Source organism: Mya arenaria, chromosome 14, assembly GCF_026914265.1.
Source record: "Mya arenaria isolate MELC-2E11 chromosome 14, ASM2691426v1".
In the NCBI taxonomy this organism is placed as follows: domain Eukaryota; kingdom Metazoa; phylum Mollusca; class Bivalvia; order Myida; family Myidae; genus Mya; species Mya arenaria.
Window position 1 is genome coordinate 43,971,038 of NC_069135.1, and position 25,395 is coordinate 43,996,432.

The 25,395-nt window shown below is 37.0% G+C and overlaps 1 protein-coding gene across 2 annotated transcripts in view; it reads left to right on the forward strand.

The window, feature by feature from the left end:
- LOC128217814 (major facilitator superfamily domain-containing protein 4A-like) overlaps positions 1–22,485 on the forward strand; it is a 70,121-nt gene extending 47,636 nt beyond the window's left edge. For both annotated transcript variants that reach the window (XM_052925211.1, XM_052925212.1), the window contains exons 3-12: positions 4,797–4,995; positions 5,603–5,830; positions 7,985–8,102; positions 9,990–10,117; positions 11,058–11,150; positions 15,089–15,169; positions 15,470–15,617; positions 18,548–18,618; positions 19,536–19,653; positions 20,758–22,485. In XM_052925211.1, coding sequence (XP_052781171.1) covers positions 4,797–4,995; positions 5,603–5,830; positions 7,985–8,102; positions 9,990–10,117; positions 11,058–11,150; positions 15,089–15,169; positions 15,470–15,617; positions 18,548–18,618; positions 19,536–19,653; positions 20,758–20,936 — 1,363 coding nt within the window. In that variant the 3' untranslated portion in view covers positions 20,937–22,485. The remainder of the gene's footprint in view (positions 1–4,796; positions 4,996–5,602; positions 5,831–7,984; positions 8,103–9,989; positions 10,118–11,057; positions 11,151–15,088; positions 15,170–15,469; positions 15,618–18,547; positions 18,619–19,535; positions 19,654–20,757) is intronic.
- The last annotated feature ends 2,910 nt before the right edge of the window (positions 22,486–25,395 follow it).

Sequence of the window (25,395 nt, forward strand, 5' to 3'; positions counted from 1 at the left end):
GTAGACTCTATAATCTAACGATACTACTGGACCAATCTAGACTCTATACTCTAACGATACTACAGGACCTATGTAGACACCATAATCTTACGATACTACAGGACCAATGTAGACTCCATAATCTTACGATACTACAGGACCAATGTAGACTCCATAATCTAACGACTCTACATGACCAATGTAGACTCCATAATCTAACGATACTACAGGATCAATATAGACTCTATAAACTAACGATACTACAGGATCAATATAGACTCTATAATCTAACGATACTACATGACCAATGTAGACTCTATAATCAAACGGTACTACTGGTTCAATGTAGGCGCTATATTCTTACGATACTACGTAACCAATGAAGACTCTATAATCTAACGAGACTACATGACCAATGTAGACTCTATAATCTAACGATACTACAGGACCAATATTGACTCTGTAATCTAATGATACTACAGGACCAATATAGACTCTATACTCTAACGATCCTACAGGACCAATATAGACTCTATATTCTAACGATCCTACAGGACCAATGTAGACTCTGTAATCTAACGATACTACAGGACCAATATAGACTCTATACTCTAATTCAGACTCTAATATATAACGATCCTAAAATACCAATATATAATATATACTCTAACGATACTGCAGGACCAATGTAGACTCTAAAATCTAACGATCCTACAGGACCAATGAAGACTCTATAACTAACGATTCTACAGGACCAATGTAGACCTTATACTCTATCGATACTACAGGACCAATTTAGACTCTATAATTTAACGCTCCTACAGGACCAGTGTATACTTTATAATCTAACGGTACTACAAGACCAATAAACACTCTATAATATAACGACACTACAGGACCGATGTAGAGTCTATGATCTAACGATACTACAGGACCAATGTAGACTATATATTCTAACGATCCAACAGGACCAATGTAGACTCTATAATATAACGATCCTACAGGACCAATATTGACTCTGTAATCTAATGATACTACAGGACCAATATAGACTCTGTAATCTAACGATACTACAAGACCGATGTAGACTCTATAATCTAACGATACTACAGGACCAATGTAGGCGCTATAATCTAACGATCCTACAGGACCAATGTAGAATCTATAATCTAACGATCCTACAGGACCAATATAGACTCTATAATCTAACGATACTACAGGACCAATATAGACGCTATAATCGAACGATCCTACAGGACCAATGTAGACCTCATACTCTAACGATACTGCAGGACCAATGTAAACTCTATAATCTAACGACCCTACAGGACAAATGTAAACTCTATAATCTAACGACCCTACAGGACAAATGTAGACTTTATAATCTAACGATACTACAAGACCAATAAACACTCCATAATCCAACGATACTACTGGACCAATATAGACTCTATGATCTAACGATACTATAAGACCAATGTTGATTCTGTAATCTAACGATACTACAGGACCAATATAGACTCTATAATCTAACGATACTACAGTACCAATGTTGACTCTGTAATCTAACGATACTACAGGACCAATGTAGACTCTATAATCTAACGATACTACAGGACCAATGTTGACTATGTAATCTAACGATAATACAGGACCAATGTAGACTCTATAATCTATCGATACTACAGGACAAATGTAGACTCTATAATCTAACGATACTACTGGACCAATGTAGACTCTATAATCTAACGATACTTCTGGACCAATGTAGACTCTATAATCTAACGATCCTACAGGACAAATATTGACTCTATACTCTAACGATACTACAGGACCATGGTAGACTCTATAATCTTACAATACTACAGGACCAATCTAGATTCTATACTCTAATGATACTACAGGACCTTTGTAGACTCCATAATTGTACGATACTACAGAACCAATGTAGACTCCATAATCTTACGATACTACAGGACCAATGTAGACTCTATAATCTTACGATTCTACATGACCAATGTAGACTGTATTATCTAACGATACTACAGGACCAATTTAAACTCTATACTCTAACGATACTACAGGACCTATGTAGATTCTATAATCTTACGATACTACATGACCAATGTAGACTCTATAATCGTACGATTCTACATGACCAATGTAGACTCTATAATCTAACTATACTATAGGACCAATTTAGACTCTATAATCTTACGATACTACAGGACCAATATAGACTCTATAATCTAACGATACTACATGACCAATGCAGACTCTATAATCAAACGATACTACAGGACCAATGTAGGCGCTATATTCTTACGATAGCACGTGACCATTGTAGACTCTATAATCTAACGATACTACATGACTAATGTAGACTCTATAATCTAACGATACTACAGGACCAAAGTAGACTCTATAATCTTACGATACTACAGGACCAATGTAGACTACATAATCTAACGATACTACATGACCAATAAAGATACTTTAATCGAATGATGTTAAAGAACCAGGGCCAATAGCAGAGCTTAATGTCAAAGTCGAGACAAAACGGCCACGCGAGTGATATGAAACAAAACCAACGCCAACCGAGAAATGTTTCCTGCTTTAAGTTATTCTTATAATGTTTTGCGGCTTAAATCAAGACAAACCCTCCATACATGTATTTCTGTTATTCACTTTCAGAGTGAGTTGGTATGTTTTTATAATGGTCATATTTGCTGAATATATCGGTTATATCACACATTTCTGCTCCACGAGTGCCGTATTTGCACATATGTATTCTTGTGTAACATTAATGTAATCAAGTAAACATTCGCCGTGAGCGACGAAATCTTGTATTTGCTGGTTTTAGAATTTCTCTGGACAGATAAATGAATTGACATAGCCAAGCTTGGACGCGCTAACTTTATTTTTCTGGATTAATGTGATTAGGACAAAGGTGTTATCGCGTCTTTGGTCACGATTTGGATGATTGTTAACATGTTTTTGCATAAACGCCATAACGGTGTAGTTTATGTTGCTCGTTCCAATGTGTTACATAATGCCGATTTTCATATTTGCTTGGATAAAAAATATTTGGAGCCTTGATTTTCACAAACCGTATATGTCACCAAAATTAACGCAATTTTCTCCCACCTCAGATAAGTAGATCCATTAATTTATCCATGCTAGAAATTCTTATCTTGCCCACGGGCGAAGATAAAATGCCCGTATGGAACTTTTTTTAATGGTCACCACATTGTAATTACCTCCCTTGTTGAAGACAGTCGTCTGTAGCATCATGGAAACCTTGTCTGGTGGCAATATTTAGAACGCGAGTTAATTATTTCTCGCTTCAAATGTCACCAGAAAACAGTTTTCATGCACCTTTCAAGAAATAATGCTTCACTCTTCCTGGAACTATTTAAAGACCGATCAGACCATTTACATACTCTGAATCACTGCGCGAATATCCATGACAACCACGAATTATTGCATATCCGTACGCAATTATTTTCACTAAGCACAACAGAGTTCCGGCAAAAAAAATACATTTTTACTTATTTTTTTTTAACTGAAGTGGGAGAAAAAGCATCTACCATAGCCGCTCGTGTAAAAAAGGTTCCTCGCGACCCTCGCGCAGGGTGTTTTGCGGAAACTCGGTAAACCTCGTTTCCGCAAAACACCCTACGCTCGGGTCGGAATGAACCTATCTTACACTCTCGGCCATGGAAGATACTTATATTCTCAGCATAAGTAGAGAACACGTTTCGATTACAGTAGTTTTTGTATGTAAACTACGTATTTGTCACAAGCGAATTTGTTTTTACCAACATAATAATTCTGATATTAAAATGCATTTTTCACAGCCAGCAGCATTCGTTTGTTTGTGTCCGAATCATTGTCCAGTATAATGGATAAATGTATATGACCAGGGTTCACTGGGCTACTCGGGTACTCGGGGACGAGATGCTTACTTTATTCTAATCCGTTTGTTCGCCCGTCTACTCATCCGAAATTAATAAATAGGAACGCGGGTACCTACATGTTGTCAAGAGTCTACGAACTTGTTTTGTTACTCAATCTGGCAATGACTGAAATGGACGAAGACGGTCAAATGTGTGTAAAATAAACTGTATTGAACCATGGAGAGTCTATAAGATAAATTCTACTCAGGCCCGTTAGTCTGCAAATCCATGGTTAGGGTAAGGTTAGGGTGAGAGTACAATATAATCCTTACCATACACTTACCGGACTCTTGAGCCTTTGGCTTAATTGAAATACCAAGGTCTGTCATTAATGACCCCTGGAGTACACGAACCTCGTGACATTTCAAATCATGTATTAGGTGATGCTGCACAGTAAAATGATCATCATTACAAAATTGCATTCAAGACTGTCAGCCGCGGATGTATGATATTGATTTCATTTTCCAACTCCGCAAAAAAACTTACTTGAAAGTACATAAATGACGCTTGATATTAGAACTAAACATATATGTAATACCACGAATTCGTTCTCGTCTAAGTATGTTTACAACTAAAGAATTAAAATGTTATGTGAAGAAAAACATATTCGGGTCTGTTTACTATTGATGTTCACTTGTATTACCGGACACACATAAAAAGTTACCCTGTTATATATCTGTAATTAAGACATGCCTCCGAATAGCAAAGCTTGTATTTGAAATTAAGATCATTCCTTTTCTTGTTCGAGGGATAAAGAATTCTTTCATTAGATCGTTTCTTGTTTTATTTAAGAGAAATATACTTTGATTTCTGATCGTTATGATTTTAAAATTTAGACCGCTCCTAATTTCATTCCAGGGTTATCCCAGCGCACATCCTGCTGTGTATCGGGATGACGGGCCTCCCGATCACAATGTTTATAATCCCGGCGTGTCGGGTGCTGGCTGAACTTCTCATCAACCTGATGGTGATGGGCTGGTTTATGGGGTGTGTAGACTGTGTCGCCAACCTCCGCATGATCCTCAGATTTGGGACGAATGTAACTCCATTCCTACAGGTAGTTTCGGACGATTTTGCCATTAAACTGGCCAAACCTTTACGAATTATTTAATTGAATTGTTACATTATATTGTTATTTAAGAATGAGCTTGCAAAATCAATGACATACACAAACCACACTTGGCGAGTGGTGTGTTGTATTATTCCCCTTGAGCGAGTGGTGTGTGGTATTATTCCCCTTGAGCGAGTGGTGTGTTGTATTATTCCCATTGAGCGAGTGGTGTGTTGTTTTATTTCCCTTGAGCGAGTTGTGTGCTTTATTATTCCCCTTGAGCAAGTGGTGTAATGCATTTTTCACCTTGAGCGAGTGGTGATTTTTATTATTCCCCTTGAGCGAGTGGTGTTTTGTTTTATTCCCCTTAAGCAAGCGGTGTGTTGTAATATTGTCCTTGAGCGAGTGGTGTGTTGTATTATTCCCCTTGAGCGAGTTGTTTGTTTTATAATTCCCCTTGAGCGAGTGATGTGTTGGTTTATTTCCCTTAAGCGAGTGGCGTGTTTCATTATTTTCATTGAGCGACTGAGCTTGCTATTGTTTCACATTTGTTAATTAAATCAACGTCTCTGCCTTCTCATTTAATTTCAATAATTGATACTGCCATTTTCAGGCCATGCACTTCTTCTACGGCCTTGGTGCCTTTGTGAGTCCGATGATTGCCTCTCCCTTCCTTCTCAACATAGACTGCAGCCCCTTTATTGACGGCTACACCTTGACGCCAGACGACAACAAAACAGCCAATCAAAGTGTCACCATAGCTCCTCAGCCACAGATCGTTGACAGAGCCATGCATTTATCCCATTCTAAAGAAGCATTCTTTATTCTTGGCAGTATTCAGGTTTGTCTATAACTTTTTATAAATGTCACTGAAAACTAAATATGAGGGTGGTCCATATGAAAATGTTAAGCTTGTATGTCGTTAATATTAAGGAACTAAAAGGTAGTCTCTCACAGTATCATGTAGCCGACAAAGTTTATCTATTGATTTTTGAACACATTTCAAATATGAACTGCCATATCCTCTTTAGTATATACTTTAAAAGTAGGCCTTACAAGCATTCATTGTTCAGCAGCACCGCATACATTTTTTTCGCAAATGGAGTACTTTTACCATATTTTAACAATAATATCACCTTATGGTGACAACCTAACACTGATACAAAGTCGAGTTATAACACACAATAATCTGACTATTGTCAGAGAGTCCCTTTCGAACGTATAAAACATCATTATCTGCAATTGCATTAGTCTGAGGTAATATGAAACGTTTTATTGCCATTATTGCAAGTTAATAGAAATATTGGCATTCTGGAATATCATGTCTCTCATTACGTGAATGTTTAATGGTATCATAGGATTGCCTACTGAACATGTAGACTTCTGAAAAGGTGTTCACAGTATTACACCACAATATGCCATATACACTCTGCCTGTGGCCCTGGGGATGACGCCCTTCACTGTGTCTTTGTGTTTTCCCGAATAGCTCATATGGCAGCGCTACAGCGCGCGGAACAATATTGAATATTGCGTCGTAATTTCGAATCGCGCCAAAACCATAAGCTTTTAATTCATATTGTTTTCTGATAGAAATCATTAAAACGAAAGTTAAGTGAGACAATTATGCCACGATAGTTGTAAGGTGTTAATATGATATGAACTTTATGTGCCAACACAGTTTCTTTCTTCTTTTTTCATCGTCATTAACATTGTCATCACTGTACCACTCCTCTTTTTTATTTTCATTATCATCGTCATCACTGTCCTCTTTTTTATAGTAATTATTATTGTTATCACTGTCTTTCTCCTCTTTTTCATTGTCATTATCATCGTCATCACTGTCCTTCTCCTCTTATTCATCGTCATTATCATCGTCATCACTGTCCTCCACCTCCTCTTTTATATCGTCATTATCATTGTCATCACTGTCCTTCTCCTCTTTTTCATCGTCATTATCATCGTCATCACTGTCCTTCTCTTTTATATCGTCATTATCATTGTCATCACTGTCCTCCTCCTCTTTTTCATCGTCATTATCATCGTCATCACTGTCCTCCTCTTTTATATCGTCATTACCATTGTCATCACTGTCCTCCTCTTCTTTTTCATCGTCATTATCATCGTCATTACTGCCCTTCTCTTTTACATCTTCATAATCACCAACATCAGCACTGTCCTACTCCTTTTTTAATCGGCGTTATCATCGTCATAACTTGCATACTCCTCTTTTTATCCGCATTATCATCGTCATCACTGTCCACCTCCTTTTTTTCATTGTCATTATCATCGTCATCACTGACCACCACCTCTTTTTCATCGTCATTATCATCGTCATCACTGTCCTTTACATCTTTTTCATCGTCATTATTATCGTCATCACTAACCTCCTCCTCTTTTTGATCGTCATTATCATCGTCATCACTGCGCTCTTCCTCTTTTTCATCGTCATTATCATCATCACTGTCCTCCTCCTCTTTTTCATCGTCATTATCATCGTCATCACTGATCTCCCCCTCTTTTTCATCGTCATCACTTTCTTACTCGTATTTTATCATCATCATCATCATCAATGTTCTACTCCTTTCTTCATCGTCATTATCATCGTCATCTCTTTCTTACTCATCTTTTTATCGTCATTATTATCGTCATCACTGTCCTACTCCTCTTTTTTATTTTTATTATCATCGTCATAACTGTACTTCTCCTATTTTGAATCGTCATTATCATCGTCAATACTGACCTTTTCCTCTTTTTCATCGCCATAATCATCACTCACCTCCTCCTCTTTTTCATGGTCATTATCATCGTTATCACTGTCCTTCTCTACCTTTTCATCGTCATTATTATCGTCATCACCTTCTTACTCATCTTTTTATCCTCATTATTATCGTCATTACTGTTCTACTTTGCTTTTCATCGTCATTATCATCGTCATAACTATCATAATGTTCATTATCAGCGTCATCACTGTCAGTCTCCTCGTCTCTTTTGTCAGTTAGTGATAACGCTTGTGGTGTACGTGGTGGTCTGGCTGGAGAAGAAGTGGGGTATCATGTACAGCCCTTCAGCGTCGCCATCAACATCACATCACACCGGTCTCGCTACAGCAGCTGGTAAGAACAGTTTTATAGTATTGTTTGATGGCAGTGAGCCGGCGAAGAAAAACAGTGGGTCTAAACGGTACTACTGTGCAAGACTGAGTGATGACTTAACAATAAACAAAAAAAAACAGTATTACAAAACAAAACCTGACTCTAATGCACCAGTCAATTGTAACCACGCTCCAAAAGGTCCGAGGGTATACCGGGGATAGCCGTGGTTACAATTGACTGGTCATAAACATCACACAAATGCGTTTTAGTGAGTCGGTCTTACTTTTATACATATTTAAGTATATGAGCTGAATTCGAATTTAATGTGGCGATTCTGTGTACGTCCGTACTAACGTGCGTGCGTGCCTGCGTAAGTCCGTCTGAACTAAACCTTGTGCTAGCTGTATCTTGACCATGCATCATAGGCTTTTCAAAAAATCTTGCCATGAAGGTTCACCATGATGAGGTGGAATGTCGCGCACACTCAGGACTGTACCTCAAATTTCAACGTAACACTTATAGGTCAAAGGTTGAAATGATTCTTGTTTGGGCTTTTTCTTGAATAGGATTTTCAAAACACTTGTCATTAATCTTCACCATGATGAAGTGGGACATGGCGCACAAACCCAGGCTATACCTCAAAGGTCACGTAAAAGCTTAGAGGTCAAAGGTGAAATGGTGTGTCTCAAAAACTAATACGCAGGTTTGTACCTTAAAGGTGAAAGTCACACATAGAGATTAAATGTCAAAATGAGTACTGTTCAAATGACTGGTCTGGAATGAACCTTGTCCGGACTGTGTGCATGATAGGATTTTCAAAACACTTGTCATGGAGGTTTACCATGGTGAGGTGGCGTGTTGCATGTTCTAGTTATTGTTCAACTATCAGTATTGCAATTGCATGGGAGATCGTCATGCCAGTACCAGAGACTCTTACAACATGGGAGATCGTCATGAGACTCTTACAACGGGCCCGACATGTCGCCGTTTGGCGTCTAGTTTAAAACAACACTTTCACAACATATAAAGATGCTATATCATGCATACACTATTGAATTATTGCATTCCTCTTTGCTTGAACGGTAGAATGAATACATTTCAAATCCATAAAAGGATCAGTTTAGTCAAAGGGAAATTCATATTTTCTATCTGTATATACACACACACACATCTACATCCATATATAACTGACTGCACGCAGCTGTTCACGTCAAATATTCTCTTAGTGTAAGTGACAAACGAACGTGAATTCTCGCTGTTACGATGACATGGGGAACATTTCTTCATTCTCAGAGGACAAGAAAACACATTAGTTGCGTATGTCAAACTGTCAGTAGCATATTGTTTTCCCATTTTCTGAAGACGTCTTTTAAGTACAGAGACGTTCAGCACAAGACTCACCAGTAAACAGTCCCTTTAAACTATGTATACTTTTGACTGGGTTGCAAATCTTTATTTCACAAGTCTCGGCACAGAAAGGTGTGATGACAGTGTTCATGTTAATATGATTCGTTTTTGTTCATATTGGGTTTATTATTGACATTGTACAAAGAACGAACGTTGCCGCATTGAATCATTCTGTTTAACAAATAAGCATAGAAACAGCGAATAATATGTTTATTCTAAAAACATAAATACCATGGTAATTACAGCAGAAAGGCCAGAAGCATTGCAACTACTATGGTATAGTTCATATATCAGAAAACCAACATTACCCAGATCTTGTTCAGGCAATATTACCCAGATCTTGTTCAGGCAATATTACCCAGATCTTGTTCAGGCAACATTACCCAGATCTTGTTCAGGCAATTCGACACAAAATTAAAAATTAACAACACTTAACACACGAAAAATAGCTTTTTCCTATTGAAAGTTCTTGTTTAACCAATTGGCGTATATAATTTGCAGATGCGAGCGATTTTTCCGAGTATTCTGGTTCCCGGTCGTTAACACGGTACCTACGTTGTGGTTCCCGGACCGTGGTTGTCATCACTGCTCTCACATCCGCCTCGCTATTTATATCGGACGGCATGCAGGTTTGGCCTGAATGTTATGATTTGTTGTTCTAAATAAGGGGTCGAAAACAGGCGAGGAATTCTGTTCTTCACAAAAATGCATATGAAGGCAAAAAACGCATGCTTTGGTTATTTTAAATGGTGCTCTTTGACTGAAACAAAACAACAGACTAGCGTTGGCTCCCGCGGCGCTTTTGTTGTTGTTTTTGTTGGAGGGTAACCTAACCTAACCTTTAACTTTTTTGTATTATTATTACTGCTTGATTATATTACACGAGTGGTTAATAGACGTAGGTGTGTCCCTATCCACATTAAGGACATCTCCTTTCATTGTCTGGTTCATCTCCCACTCGGTCATGGCTATTTATTCTCGAATGTTTTTTTTTTCTCATGATTAAATAAGAATTCAAGTCTATTTTATGCTTAACATTTTGAACGTTTCAATTGAATGGAGACTATAAACGATACCTAGAAAGGAAAGTCTACGAAACTATTTCTATAATGGATTGATTTCCTTGGGGAAAACGTTTTAGACGCTGTGGTTTCCTTTGTGGAAGCTCTCGGAAACATCGACTTCCTGGACGTATTAGGAAGCAATAGACACGAATCAGATGTCAATAAGCTCCCTTTTCCTCATGGAAATGACACCGCCCACATTTTATTCGCTCATATACAGTCCCAGCTAATCGACAATTTCCGTATTGGTTTCATAAGAACCCGAATGTTTTTTTCGTTCTGAAGGATGGGAATCTATTAAATAGAAAATACTTCCAAAATCTACTTCTTTAAAAGTTAAGAATGTGTAGTTTTATTAAACATTCACTAAAACAAATTGGTGCAGCTAGACATGCTTTATTTATTCAATGAAAGTGTAATGTAATCTTCAATTGATGGACATGCCAGAGCAACCACTGTTTATCCTGTTTATTAAATATTGAAAATGTTTCATCTGTATTTCCAGTCCTCGTATGCAGACTACATATATTCATACGCCGAGAAAAACGTGGACAATTTAAAACGAAGTGAAGGAGCCGTTCTAAACTCCGTGTTTTGGGTACGTTATAACTCACAGCAAAATGCCATTCACTGCTTATGTCAATTGCTAAGGATCACGTAAGGCTACCACTCACATGTATGTCCTCATATAAAGGCTACCACTTACATGAATGTCCTCATATAAAAGCTACCACTTACATGAATGTCCTCATATAAAAGCTACCACTCACATGTATGTCCTCATATAAAGGCTACCACTCACATGAATGTCCTCATATAAAGGCTACCACTCACATGTATGTCCTCATATAAAGGCTACCACTTACATGAATGTCCTCATATAAAAGCTACCACTCACATGTATGTCCTCATATAAAGGTTACCACTCACATGTATGTCCCCATATAACGGCTACCACTTACCTGTGTGTCCTCATATAAAGGCTACCACTCACATGCATGTCCTCATATAAAGGCTACCACCCACATGTATGTCCTCATATAAAGGCTACCACTTACATGAATGTCCTCATATAAAGGCTACCACTTACATGAATGTCCTCATATAAAAGCTACCACTCACATGTATGTCCTCATATAAAGGCTACCACTCACATGTATGTCCCCATTTAACGGCTACCACTAACCTGTATGTCCTCATAAAAAGGCTACCACTTACATGAATGTCCTCATATTAAGGCTACCACTAACATGTATGTCCTCATATTAAGGCTACCACTCACATGTATGTCCTTATATAAAGGCTACCACTAACATGTATGTCCTCATTTAAAGGCTACCATTAACATGAATGTCCTCATATAAAGGCTACCACTAACATGTTTGCCCTCATATAAAGGCTACCACTAACATGTATGTCCTCATATAAAGGCTACCACTAACTGTTACATGTATGACCTCATATAAAGGCTACCACTAACTGTTACATGTATGACCTCATTTAAAGGCTACCACTAACATGAATGCCCTCATATAAAGGCTACCACTTACTGTAATATGTATGCCATCGTAGAAAGGCTACCACTAACTGTAATATGTATGACCTCATATAAAGGCTACCACTAACTGTAATATGTATGCCATCGTAGAAAGGCTACCGATAACTGTAACATGTATGTCCTCATATAAAGGCTACCACTAACTGTACCATGTATGCCATCATAGAAAGGGTACCACTAACTGTAACATATATGCCATCATAGAACGGCTACCACTAACTGTAACATGTATGTCCTCATATAAAGGCTACCACTAACATGTATGTCATATATAAAGGCTACCACTAACCGTTACATGTATGCCATCATATAAAGGCTACCACTAACATGTATGTCCTCATGTAAAGGCTACCACTAACATGTATGTCCTCATATAAAGGCTACCACTTACTGTAACATGTATGACCTCATATAAAGGCTACCACTTACTGTAACTTGTATGACCTCATATAAAGGCTACCACTTACATGTAAGCCATCATAGAAAAGCTACCACTAACTGTAACATGTATGCCATCGTAGAAAGGCTACCACTAACTGTAACATGTATGACCTCATATAAACGCTCCACTTACATGTATGCCATCGTAGAAAGGCTACCACTAACTGTACCATGTATGCCATCATAGAAAAGCTACCACTAACTGTAACATGTATGCCATCATAGAAAGGCTACCACTAACTGTAACATGTATGACCTCATATAAAGGCTACCACTTACATGTATGCCATCATAGAAAAGCTACCACTAACTGTAACATGTATGTCCTCATATAAAGGCTACCACTATCTGTAACATGTATGTCCTCATATAAAGGCTACCACTATCTGTAACATGTATGACCTCATATAAAGGCTACCACTAACCTGTATGCCCTCAAAAAGTAGTTTTTATACATTTCATAGAAATGGTGGCTGTCGATACGGATACAAGGCTATTTTTTCCATTTTAAAGATTTCATACAGAATTACAAGAACTGTCAAGGGCCATAACTTACTAAAACTAACGAAATATTTATGTAACTTCAGAGTTTACATTTGTTACCAAAGTTCAGTCACATTTATCATCTCTTTTTGATTCCTGTATAAGAAGCCTTTAAATGTCATAGTTATATATTTCTATACTCATTTTTTTTACAAAATAATCACTTTGTTTTACTATGGTTTTCTCCCACCTCAGATTATGAGTATCTTCCATGGCCGCTCGTGTAAGATAGGTTCATTCCGACCCGAGCGTAGGGTGTTTTGCGGAAACGAGGTTTACCGAGTTTCCGCAAAACACCCTGCGCGAGGGTCGGGATGAACCTATCTTACACGAGAGGCTATGGTAGATGCTTTTTCTCCCACCTCAGTTAAACAAAATTAAGTAAAAATGTATTTTTTTGCCGGAACTCTTTTGTGCTTAGTGAAAATAATTGCGTACGGATATGCAATAATTCGTGGTTGTCATGGATATTCGCGCAGTGATTCAGAGTATGTAAATGGTCTGATCGGTCTTTAAATAGTTCTAAGAAGAGTGAAGCATTTTTTTCCTGAAAGGTGCGTGAAAACTGTTTTCTGGTGACATTCGAAGCGAGAAATAATTAACTCGCGTTCTAAATATTGCCACCAGATAAGATTTCCATGATGCGCTACAGACGACAGTCTTCAACAAGGGATGTAATTACAATGTGGTGACCATTAAAAGAAGTTCCATACGGGCATTTTATCTTCGCCCGTGGGCAAGATAAGAATTTCTAGCATAGATAAATTAATGGATCTACTTATCTGAGGTGGGAGAAAAGTAGATCCATTAATTTAACCATGATAGAATCTTACACGAGCGGCCATGGAAGATACTTATAATCTAATGATTTTTTGGACAAAGCAGTATATATTTACGAATTTTGAACCAAAATGAAAACAGGGTGATACGATTTATGTAGTTTATTTTATCGTGAGAGCAACACTCGGTACCGAGTATCATTTTGTTTTTCTCATATGTTTAGTAAATCTAACAATGGATTTCAGAATAGCTTTTATTTAATCGATGTATAGAGTTTTAGGCAAAATGGAGATGTTATCTTAAACATGCTATTTATTATTAATTTTTCAAAAAGTCAGACAGACCATCGTCTTTCAACTTTGCTTCTGCCTTCATCTTTAAAAAAATTGTCACACACCTACGAGATAACAATAGGCGGGTTATTAGACCCTCCGCATAGGGTGGTTTTACGGTTTTATATATTTTCTGCAGACTTGAAATAGTTCTGTTTTTAAATAATCACCAAAATATTCCTTTTTCGTGTAATATTTGATTACATTTTACCAAGACCTTTTCCCGACGGTGCCGTTACAATCCACATGCTTTTTATAGTATTCAATTTTATTTGATACATTTCCCAACAGTGGCATGAGGAAGATGAACACACATGGGGATTGTAATAATACTGCCTCATACCCTCGCCTGTCACTCTAGAGTTACACTCCCGAGATACGTAGAGATTATTTAAGATTTTCGTGTCTTTTAATTTTCTGTGGGCGATGTTTTATCTGGCCGATTCTCTCTCTGCAATGCTATATATTTATTTCTGTAAATGCTAACTAACTGGATGGTAAAATCACATGACCATTAAATGAATTGACTTGATGGTAGGATCACTGTGAATTGACTTGATGGTAGGATCACTGTGAATTGACTTGATGGTAGGACCACTGTGAATTGACTTGATGGTAGGACCACTGTAAATTGACTTGATGGTAGGCTGTGAATTGACTTGATGGTAGGATCACTGTGAATTGACTTGATGGTAGGATCACTGTGAATTGACTTGATGGTAGGATCACTGTGAATTGACTTGATGGTAGGACCACTGTGAATTGACTTGATGGTAGGATCACTGTGAATTGACTTGATGGTAGGACCACTGTGAATTGACTTGATGGTAGGACCAATGTAAATTGACTTAATGGTAGGACCACTGTCCTTCTATATTTCAGGGTCCGTTTGCTTTAGGACGACTGATCGCTGTCTTTGCATCCACTAGGTTTTGTGCTGGCTTCATGATTTCCTGTAATTTAGTAAGTATACACATATGGACCTTATAGCATGGCGCGACACAAAACATCAGCTGTATGAAGGTGTTTGTATTTCAGAAGTACATATCGAATATTTAATAACACTGTCAAAGTTGTCAAGAAGCAAGTAGCTGTAGTAGAGGTGATAAATCATTTAAATACCACACAATTTAGACCCGATGAACTTCATTTTGTTAGCTGCATATATTATAGGAGTGACATGCACATACTCCTAATAATATACTCGTTTAAAGATGTTACTCATTAAAATAAAGCAAATCAGCGTTCTTTTATATATTGCAGGTTGGTTGCACGATAGCCTTGTTTATTACCCTTATCTGGAAGACAAGCCGGATAGCAATTTACCTTGGCACATGCGCACTCGGTCTCTTTCTGTCAAGCATGTCGCCGACAGCAATGGCTCTCACAGAACAGTTCGTCAACATAAACGGTCAGGAAATACATATATAGGATGGGTTTTTTATCATTCGAAAATATCGCATTTGTTGTTGGATTCATCGCCGTGCAAACAAACTTGTGGCTGTATGCACATGCATAGAAAAGCCCATAACTTTTGTTATACTTTTTGTTACTTACTAATATCCGTTGTCAATACATAAAAGGTAAAAATTATCAATATCTGACACATACAGATTGTCAATATCTAGCACATTACGATTCTAGCACATTACGATTGTCAATATCTAGCACATTACGATTGGCATTCTCTAGCACATTACGATTCTAGCACATTACGATTGACAATATCTAGCACATTACGATTGGCATTATCTTGCACATTACGATTGTCAATATCTAGCACATAACGATTGGCATAATTTAGCTCATTACGATTGTCAATATCTAGCACATTACGATTGGCATTATTTAGCCCATTACGATTGTCAATATCTAGCACATTACGATTGGCATTATTTAGCTCATTACGATTGTCAATATCTAGCACATTACGATTGTCAATATCTAGCACATTACGATTGGCAATATCTAGCACATTACGATTGTCAATATCTAGCACATTACGATTGTCAATATCTAGCACATTACGATTGTCAATATCTAGCACATTACGATTGGCATTATTTAGCTCATTACGATTGTCAATATCTAGCACATTACGATTGTCAATATCTAGCACATTACGATTGTCAATATCTAGCACATTACGATTGTCAATATCTAGCACATTACGATTGGCAATATCTAGCACATTACGATTGGCATTATATAGCTCATTACGATTGTCAATATCTAGCACATTACGATTGGCATTATTTAGCCCATTACGATTGTCAATATCTAGCACATTACGATTGTCAATATCTAGCACATTACGATTGGCATTATATAGCTCATTACGATTGTCAATATCTAGCACATTACGATTGGCAATATCTAGCACATTACGATTGGCATTATCTAGCACATTACGATTGGCATTATCTATCACATAACGATTGGCATTATCTAGCACATTACCGTACAATATTTTACACTGAACGGTTGTAAGTTACTAACACATAACCATTGTCAATATCAAAATCATAACCGTTGTAAATTTCAAACACATAACTGTTTGCAATAGCTAACACAAACAGAAAACACTATTTTCTCAAAAGGTCTAGTGATGAAACGAATATCGAGTAAAATCGATAAATCGTCGCTGACAATGCTTTGTCGGCGACAATCGATAGTGGTTGTCCAAACTCGATGTCGCTAATGTAACTTCCGGTATCTATGTATTTTTTTTTGTTTAGTGGTTAAAGTCGAGTAAATGTCAATTTTTCTTTCCGGTAAATTCTCGTTGTGTTCATTTTAACAAGGGAGGTCACTCTCTTACACAATTGCGATGAATGTTAACACTTTTGCTTAAAAACTAACAAACTCTCCCAAAATTACAGATTGTTTTAAATTGTTTATATATTTCATAAAACTTTTTTAAATAACCTGTCTCTATGGTGTAGTGGGTCCGGTCCACAGGGGATCCAGGCTCGATGCATTTTGTTTTGAAACCTTTATTTGGTATCGTTTGTAACTAACTAAATTGCTTTTCGTGAAAATTTTATGAAATTAAGATATTCTAATAATTTGTTTTCAATATAACATGTTATTGAATGTAAAGCTGGTTCACAAATATTTGATATGCTTTTACATGGATAAAATGCTAACATAACTTACTTGATGCGATGTGCGTCATTTTGCAATTGATGTGCAATTATTAAGTATGACTAGTGTTGTTATGTTTTATTCGTTAAGTTATTACAGACAGAAACAGGTTATGGAAATTTTGCAATTGATGTGCAATTATTAAGTATGACTAGTGTTGTTATGTTTTATTCGTTAAGTTATTACAGACAGAAACAGGTTATGGAAATTTACTTACTGTTGCAAGTAGCATGACATGAGGTACAAACCCTTCCTAACACGGGTACAAACCCTTCCTAACATGGGTACAAACCCTTCCTGACATGGGTATTAGCCCTGCCTGACATGGGTATAAACCCTGCCTGACATGGGTATAAACCCTTCCTGACATGGGTATAAACCCTGCCTGACATGAGGTACAAACCCTTCCTAACACGGGTACAAACCCTTCCTGACATGGGTATTAACCCTGCCTGACATGGGTATAAACCCTGCCTGACATGGGTATAAACCCTGCCTGACATGAGGTACAAACCCTTCCTAACACGGGTACAAACCCTTCCTAATACGGGTACAATCCCTTCCTGACATGGGTATTAACCCTGCCTGACATGAGGTACAAACCCTGCCTGACATGAGGTACAAACCCTTCCTAACACGGGTACAAACCCTTCCTAACACGGGTACAACCCCTTCCTAACACGGGTACAAACCCTTCCTAATACGGGTACAATCCCTTCCTGACATGGGTATTAACCCTGCCTGACATGAGGTACAAACCCTTCCTAACACGGGTACAAACCCTTCCTAACACGGGTACAAACCCTTCCTGACATGGGTATTAACCCTTCCTGACATGGGTATAAACCCTGCCTGACATGGGTATTAACCCTTCCTGACACGGGTACAAACCCTTCCTGACATGGGTATTAACCCTTCCTGACATGGGTATAAACCCTGCCTGACATTAGGTACAAACCCTTCCTAACACGGGTACAAACCCTTCCTAACACGGGTACAAACCCTTCCTAACACGGGTATAAACCCTGCCTGACATGAGGTACAAACCCTTCCTAACACGGGTACAAACCCTTCCTGACATGGGTATTAACCCTGCTTGACATGGGTAAACATGACAAATGCTCATTTCTTGTATGATCATAATATAAGCGTCACTTTCGGGTGTAATTTTCTCTACATTTCTGCCTTTTACAGCTCCCATCACGTCGTGTCTGGTGGTGTTTGCAGCCCTAGGGGAGACCATTTGCCCGGTTATTGTTGGAAACGTAAGCAAATTACATCCCTTTGTTCAATAATATTTTCTAATAATAACATTCATGTTTTGAAACAGCAGTATTAGCTTTTCATTTCACACTCTTAAGTTTAATGAATGTTCGAGGTATAACGTTCCGATCATCAACAAAACTGATCTGTGTTTATCTTGGGAATATTTGGTTGCTACATGCGACCTGACCCTTGAGATGACGACACAAATCTGACTCCTCTTTCACACCGGAGCTTTAAGTCTTTCTCTTGACGTGTATGTGAAGTTTTATATGGCAATCATCGTTGTTACACAGTCACAACATGTATTATTATACCTCACGTGACCTGCCCATGTTAAATTATCAAATACCCACCATGGGCAATTTCATACTGCCACACGTTGGCAGTACCATTTTGACCAGTTGACATGATACTGTCACATAGCATGCGCGTCTAAAAATATACATATTTAAGTCTAAGGTGGCAAGCGCTTATCAAAATGTGTTGTTTATCTGTAACTTACGGTGTTCGCAACTTCCCCAAACTTTTTTAGTAACATTTGTTGTGTATCAATTCTGTATTTCTTACATTTTTAGACTTCTATTAATTGCTACAAAAACAATTACAGAATAAATTGATTTAACTCCCGTTTAGTCTTCAAAAATCCTCTTGTTCATCGCAATGGGAATGGTGTGGGTTGAAACCATAATCGAGCAGTTGGACACGGACGGAACTTAAAAACTAGCAGAAATATTGACAATGAGATATAACGTTGAATAATGTAATTTGATAAATAAATAGCTATCTGTCGATAGAAATCTGTCGACAATTTCTTTTTTTTATTTTTGCTCAAAAAAATAATCTTCATTTTACACAACAAATCAAGCGAATGAGATCGCAGTTGGATTTTCTAATCCTCTTCATTTCACCTTTGCAGCTATTTGTTACAGCTGGTCCTGTTAGCTTCCTGGTGTTCTGCTTCACGATAGTGCTTATCGCTGTTTTATTGTTCATGGTGCTGTTCTTCTTCGGGAGGGACACGACAAAATATAGAGGTATTTTGTAAACTCGAAATGGGTATTATGGTAAATATGACGTAAGCAGGAAATGACGCCCATATCTGACGTTTTGAAGGTCATGGGTACTTTCAAGATAATTCAAGTTGTTTGTAAACTGAAAAAGGAGCATGTCTCACATTAAGCCGAGATATAACAACAAGTAAGAAAAAATGTTATGTAAGAGTGAAACCAATGTAAAATCATAAATGGGGGAGAGCACCATTCAGCGAAAGGTTGTAATTGATATTAAATTCCTTCCAGTAGTTGGGAAATAGGAATCAACGTAGAAGGGAGAATATCTTGCAACAATGGATGTAAGAGTTATAATTCTCCCGAAGTGCACATTTTAACATATTCATCCATCTATCATCTTAATCAATTTAATTCAACTCCATAACTTTCGAGTTAGGCTTTGGAAACATTTTGTTTTGAAGAACATCTTTGCATATAAGGGGATATGACGTTGCAATACGAGGTAAAACCTCTGTGCCGTGCACCTTATACATCTATCTATCAATGTGTAAAATGTCATCCAATCATTGCCAGAAGTTTCCAAATTATGTTTGGGACAATGAATATTTTAGAAGAGAGTTGTAGATAACTAAACATCACAATGAATGTTTTTATTCTTGCGCTCTGTCTAATGTCAGTGTCAGCCATGAATGTTCAAAGCTTCAATAACTTCCTTATAATAGTTTTTGAGTCTCGGACAAATTTTGTTATAAAAATGGACTTGCGTTGTTAAGTATATGCTTTTCGGACTAAACTTTAAATCGTTTGAAACTTGATATTCCTAATTTCAAGAAGTTATTTAAGATATTAAAAAGTCTACTTATTTCATTACTGTCATACAATTTCAATAACTGTACTGACTCATTTGAGTTAAAACCAGGATTCAAAAAGAAACCATGTTAGCGACAAAAATTACTTCCTCAGAACTAGAGTCTTCTCATGCGTTAGCCCGTGTACAGGTAAACCGTGTGCTTTAAGAACAAACACGTGTATAGGATAAATTCATTCGTTAAAAACCTTTGATAAAATTGAAGGAATATCAAATTGCAAAACAGGTGCTGACATGGCGACTTCCTCTTGTCTTTCCAGAAAATAGGGGATCGTCGTTTATTTGGCTCCTTAAGCCAGCCCAGAAATTCAGTGAGCAAATGGAGATAAACTCTACATCAGTGAAGTATTACTCCAACCAAGAGGATGAACAACCTACCGACCAATCACAATTGCCTGGAAGTGACGTCACTCCTGTTGAAAATGGATACACTCGATAATATGTATGCTTATTAGTCACGCGTATTAAATTAGGATTAAAAGAAAGTGGACATGTGTGAATTGCTTTCAGACAGGTTTTAAATGTGAACCAACTATGTCATCATTTTTGTCATCATAACTGACTTAAAGACAAACGAACAGATTACGAAATGGATGTTGGACTGATTTCATTTTTATTTCTCCAGGAAATATCAATTTAATGCCATTGACAAAATGTAATCAATAATGCGATATTTATTGTTATACCTTTGATGAACACCGTTGATGACGTGTTGTACCGTTTCAAGTCCCACTATTACCATGTATATCAAACATTGGTAGCATGTGCATGATCGTTTTTCAGATATATATATTGTGAGATTATGGATGTATCATAAGATTTTTGTTTTGTTTTTGTAAGTATATTCATTCAACTGATGTCATAGATTGTATCATGCCAACAATTTTATGAAGTTAAATAGTAGTTAACTAAATTATTTAAAATTTGGCTAGGCGTTACACATTTTATTCAATATTATAGATCTATAATGGGTTTGAAATAAATTAAATTATTGACTGGATATTTTATCGCATTGAATAAATACTTTTTGTTTCGGCATCGAATATATATATAAAATTAGACAATATCACCAACGATAGAATACTGCAACGTTTGTCGCGCAGTTATTCATTCTTTATATTTACATTTCAATAATGAAAACGTAATTATTGAATTTACTTATTAAAATGGAAATAAAAATCTCAATGAAAATGAATGACTGGTGAATGTTGATCCTGGTCCTCTTGTTTAAAGAGCATCTAGATTTTTACTCCATTTCACTATATGAATTATTTAATAAGTGTTTGATTTTTGAAAAAAGGCTGTATTTATGTGTTTGGAAGATTTGTTGATTATTGTTTACGCCTGTGTCTTTCTAAACCAATCAGTGTATGCTTCTTACACTCACCTTTCACTGACGGAATGCTGTCTGGTCTGTTCATGTTAAGCAGTAAATCAGGTTTAACTTCTGAACTGTCTGTAGAAAGGTGTATTGTAAATAGGCTACTATTAGTAGGAAAGTATATCAGATATTATATGGTATATACATGTATATCATTGTGGAATAAACATACATATTATTGTGGTATATATACATGTCTATAACTGTGGTATATACATGTCTAGTATTGTGGTATATACATGTCTATTATTGTGGTATATACATGTTTATTATTGTGGTATATACATGTCTATTATTGCGGATGAATATTTATTTTATTTTGGTACATACATGTATAGTATTGTGGTGTTGTTTGTACATTTATAAGGCGAGGAATAAACACATCGCGTGTGCCTAAAATTATGAAACTAAATTTGATTCGGCATGTGCATGAGCACCTAATTATTAAAGTCTATCATATCGGTTTACTGATTGATTTTCCATTTAACATGTGTCATGTACATATACATATTGTTCGTAAAGCTGTCTGAGATGGCTTAAAAACTAGTAAAATTGTTTTATCATTAAAATGATTCAAGGAAATGATTAATTGTATTCATATTGTGGCTCACGGTTTTCAACTCTATTGATTTCAACGTTTATAAGCTTTGGAAAGAGATATCCTCAATGCCAGATTGATGTATGAAAATTCTTCTTTATTAATCGTGAAGGTATTTGTATCTCGTCTATTAACACTCTTACAAAATGAACTTTAAAATTATGATTTATCTTCACCAGATATGCCATTATTTCGTTGAGCTGCTGGTGGTGAAAGGTGTCTCGATTGTGGAGAACATTATTTAACTAGCTTTCCTTTACACTGATGCCAGAGCATTAGACTTTCTTGGAACCCGTGTGAGTGTTTTTTGCTACGTCACAAAGGTACAACTTTCTAATGACGTATATGCAATCGTAGGGGGTAACTGGTATTTGCGACGAGTATGTCAGTGAGCCAACGAGTGCACGTTAAAGGAGAACCTCGCAAACGACTTTTAAACTCTGCTACAACTAAACATACACAAGTAGCTTAACGCCTGCTGCATCTTTACATACACAAGTAACTTAACGTCTGCTGCATCTAAACATACACAAGTAGCTTAACGTCTGCTACAACTATATATGCACAAGTAGCTTAACGCCTGCTGCATCTTTACATACACAAGTAGCTTAACGTCTGCTGCATCTAAACATACACAAGTAGCTTAACGTCTGCTACAACGATACATACACAAGTAGCTTAACGCCTGCTGCATCTTTACATACACAAGTAGCTTAACGTCTGCTGCATCTAAACATACACAAGTAGCTTAACGTTTGCTACAACGATACATACACAAGTAGCTTAACGCCTGCTGCATCTAAACATACACAAGTAGCTTAACGTCTGCTACAACGATACATACACAAGTAGCTTAACGCCTGCTACAAGTATACATACACAAAAAGCTTAACGTCTGCTACAACCAAACATACATAAGTAGCTTAACGTCTGCAGCAACTATACATACACAATTAATTACACGTCTGCAGCAATTTAAATACACAATTAGCTACACGTCTGCAGCAACTATATATATACAAGTAACTAGACGTCTGCTACAACCATACATTCACAAGTAGCTTAACGTCTGCTGCAACTTAACAAACACAATTAGCTACACGTCTGCAGCAACTATACATACACAATAAGCAACACATCTGCAGCAACTATATATACACAAGTAGACTCACTTCTGCTGCAACTATACATACACAATTAGCTAAACGTCTGCTGCAACTATATATACACAAGTAGACTCACTTCTGCTGCAACTATACATACACAATTAGCTAAACGTCTGCTGCAACTATATATACACAAGTAGACTCACTTCTGCTGCAACTATACATACACAATTAGCTAAACGTCTGCTGCAACTATATATACACAAGTAGACTCACTTCTGCTGCAACTATACATACACAATTAGCTAAACGTCTGCTGCAACTATATATATACAAGTAGACTCACTTCTGCTGCATCTTTACATACACAAGTAACTTAACGTCTGCTGCATCTAAACATACACAATTAGCTTATCGTCTGCTACAACTATATATGCACAAGTAGCTTAACGCCTGCTGCATCTTTACATACACAATTAGCTTAACGTCTGCTGCATCTAAACATACACAAGTAGCTTAACGTCTGCTACAACGATACATACACAAGTAGCTTAACGCCAGCTGCATCTTTACATACACAATTAGCTAAACGTCTGCTGCATCTAAACATACACAAGTAGCTTAACGTCTGCTACAACGATACATACACAAGTAGCTTAACGCCTGCTGCATCTAAACATACACAAGTAGCTTAACGTCTGCTACAACGATACATACACAAGTAGCTTAACGCCTGCTACAAGTATACATACACAAAAAGCTTAACGTCTGCTACAACCAAACATACATAAGTAGCTTAACGTCTGCAGCAACTATACATACACAATTAATTACACGTCTGCAGCAATTTAAATACACAATTAGCTACACGTCTGCAGCACTTATATATATACAAGTAACTAGACGTCTGCTACAACCATACATTCACAAGTAGCTTAACGTCTGCTGCAACTTAACAAACACAATTAGCTACACGTCTGCAGCAACTATACATACACAATAAGCAACACATCTGCAGCAACTATATATACACAAGTAGACTCACTTCTGCTGCAACTATACATACACAATTAGCTAAACGTCTGCTGCAACTATATATAAACAAGTAGACTCACTTCTCCTGCAACTATACATACACAATTAGCTAAACGTCTGCTGCAACTATATATACACAAGTAGACTCACTTCTGCTGCAACTATACATACACAATTAGCTAAACGTCTGCTGCAACTATATATACACAAGTAGACTCACTTCTGCTGCAACTATACATACACAATTAGCTAAACGTCTGCTGCAACTATATATACACAAGTAGACTCACTTCTGCTGCAACTATACATACACAATTAGCAAAACGTCTGCTGCAACTATATATACACAAGTAGACTCACTTCTGCTGCAACTATACAAACACAATTAGCTAAACGTCTGCTGCAACTATATATACACAAGTAGACTCACGTCTGCTGCAACTATACATACACAATTAGCTAAACGTCTGCTGCAACTATATATACACAAGTAGACTCACTTCTGCTGCAACTAAACATACACAAGTAGCTTAACGTCTGCTACAACGATACATACACAAGTAGCTTAACGCCTGCTGCATCTAAACATACACAAGTAGCTTAACGTCTGCTACAACGATACATACACAAGTAGCTTAACGCCTGCTACAAGTATACATACACAAAAAGCTTAACGTCTGCTACAACCAAACATACATAAGTAGCTTAACGTCTGCAGCAACTATACATACACAATTAATTACACGTCTGCAGCAATTTAAATACACAATTAGCTACA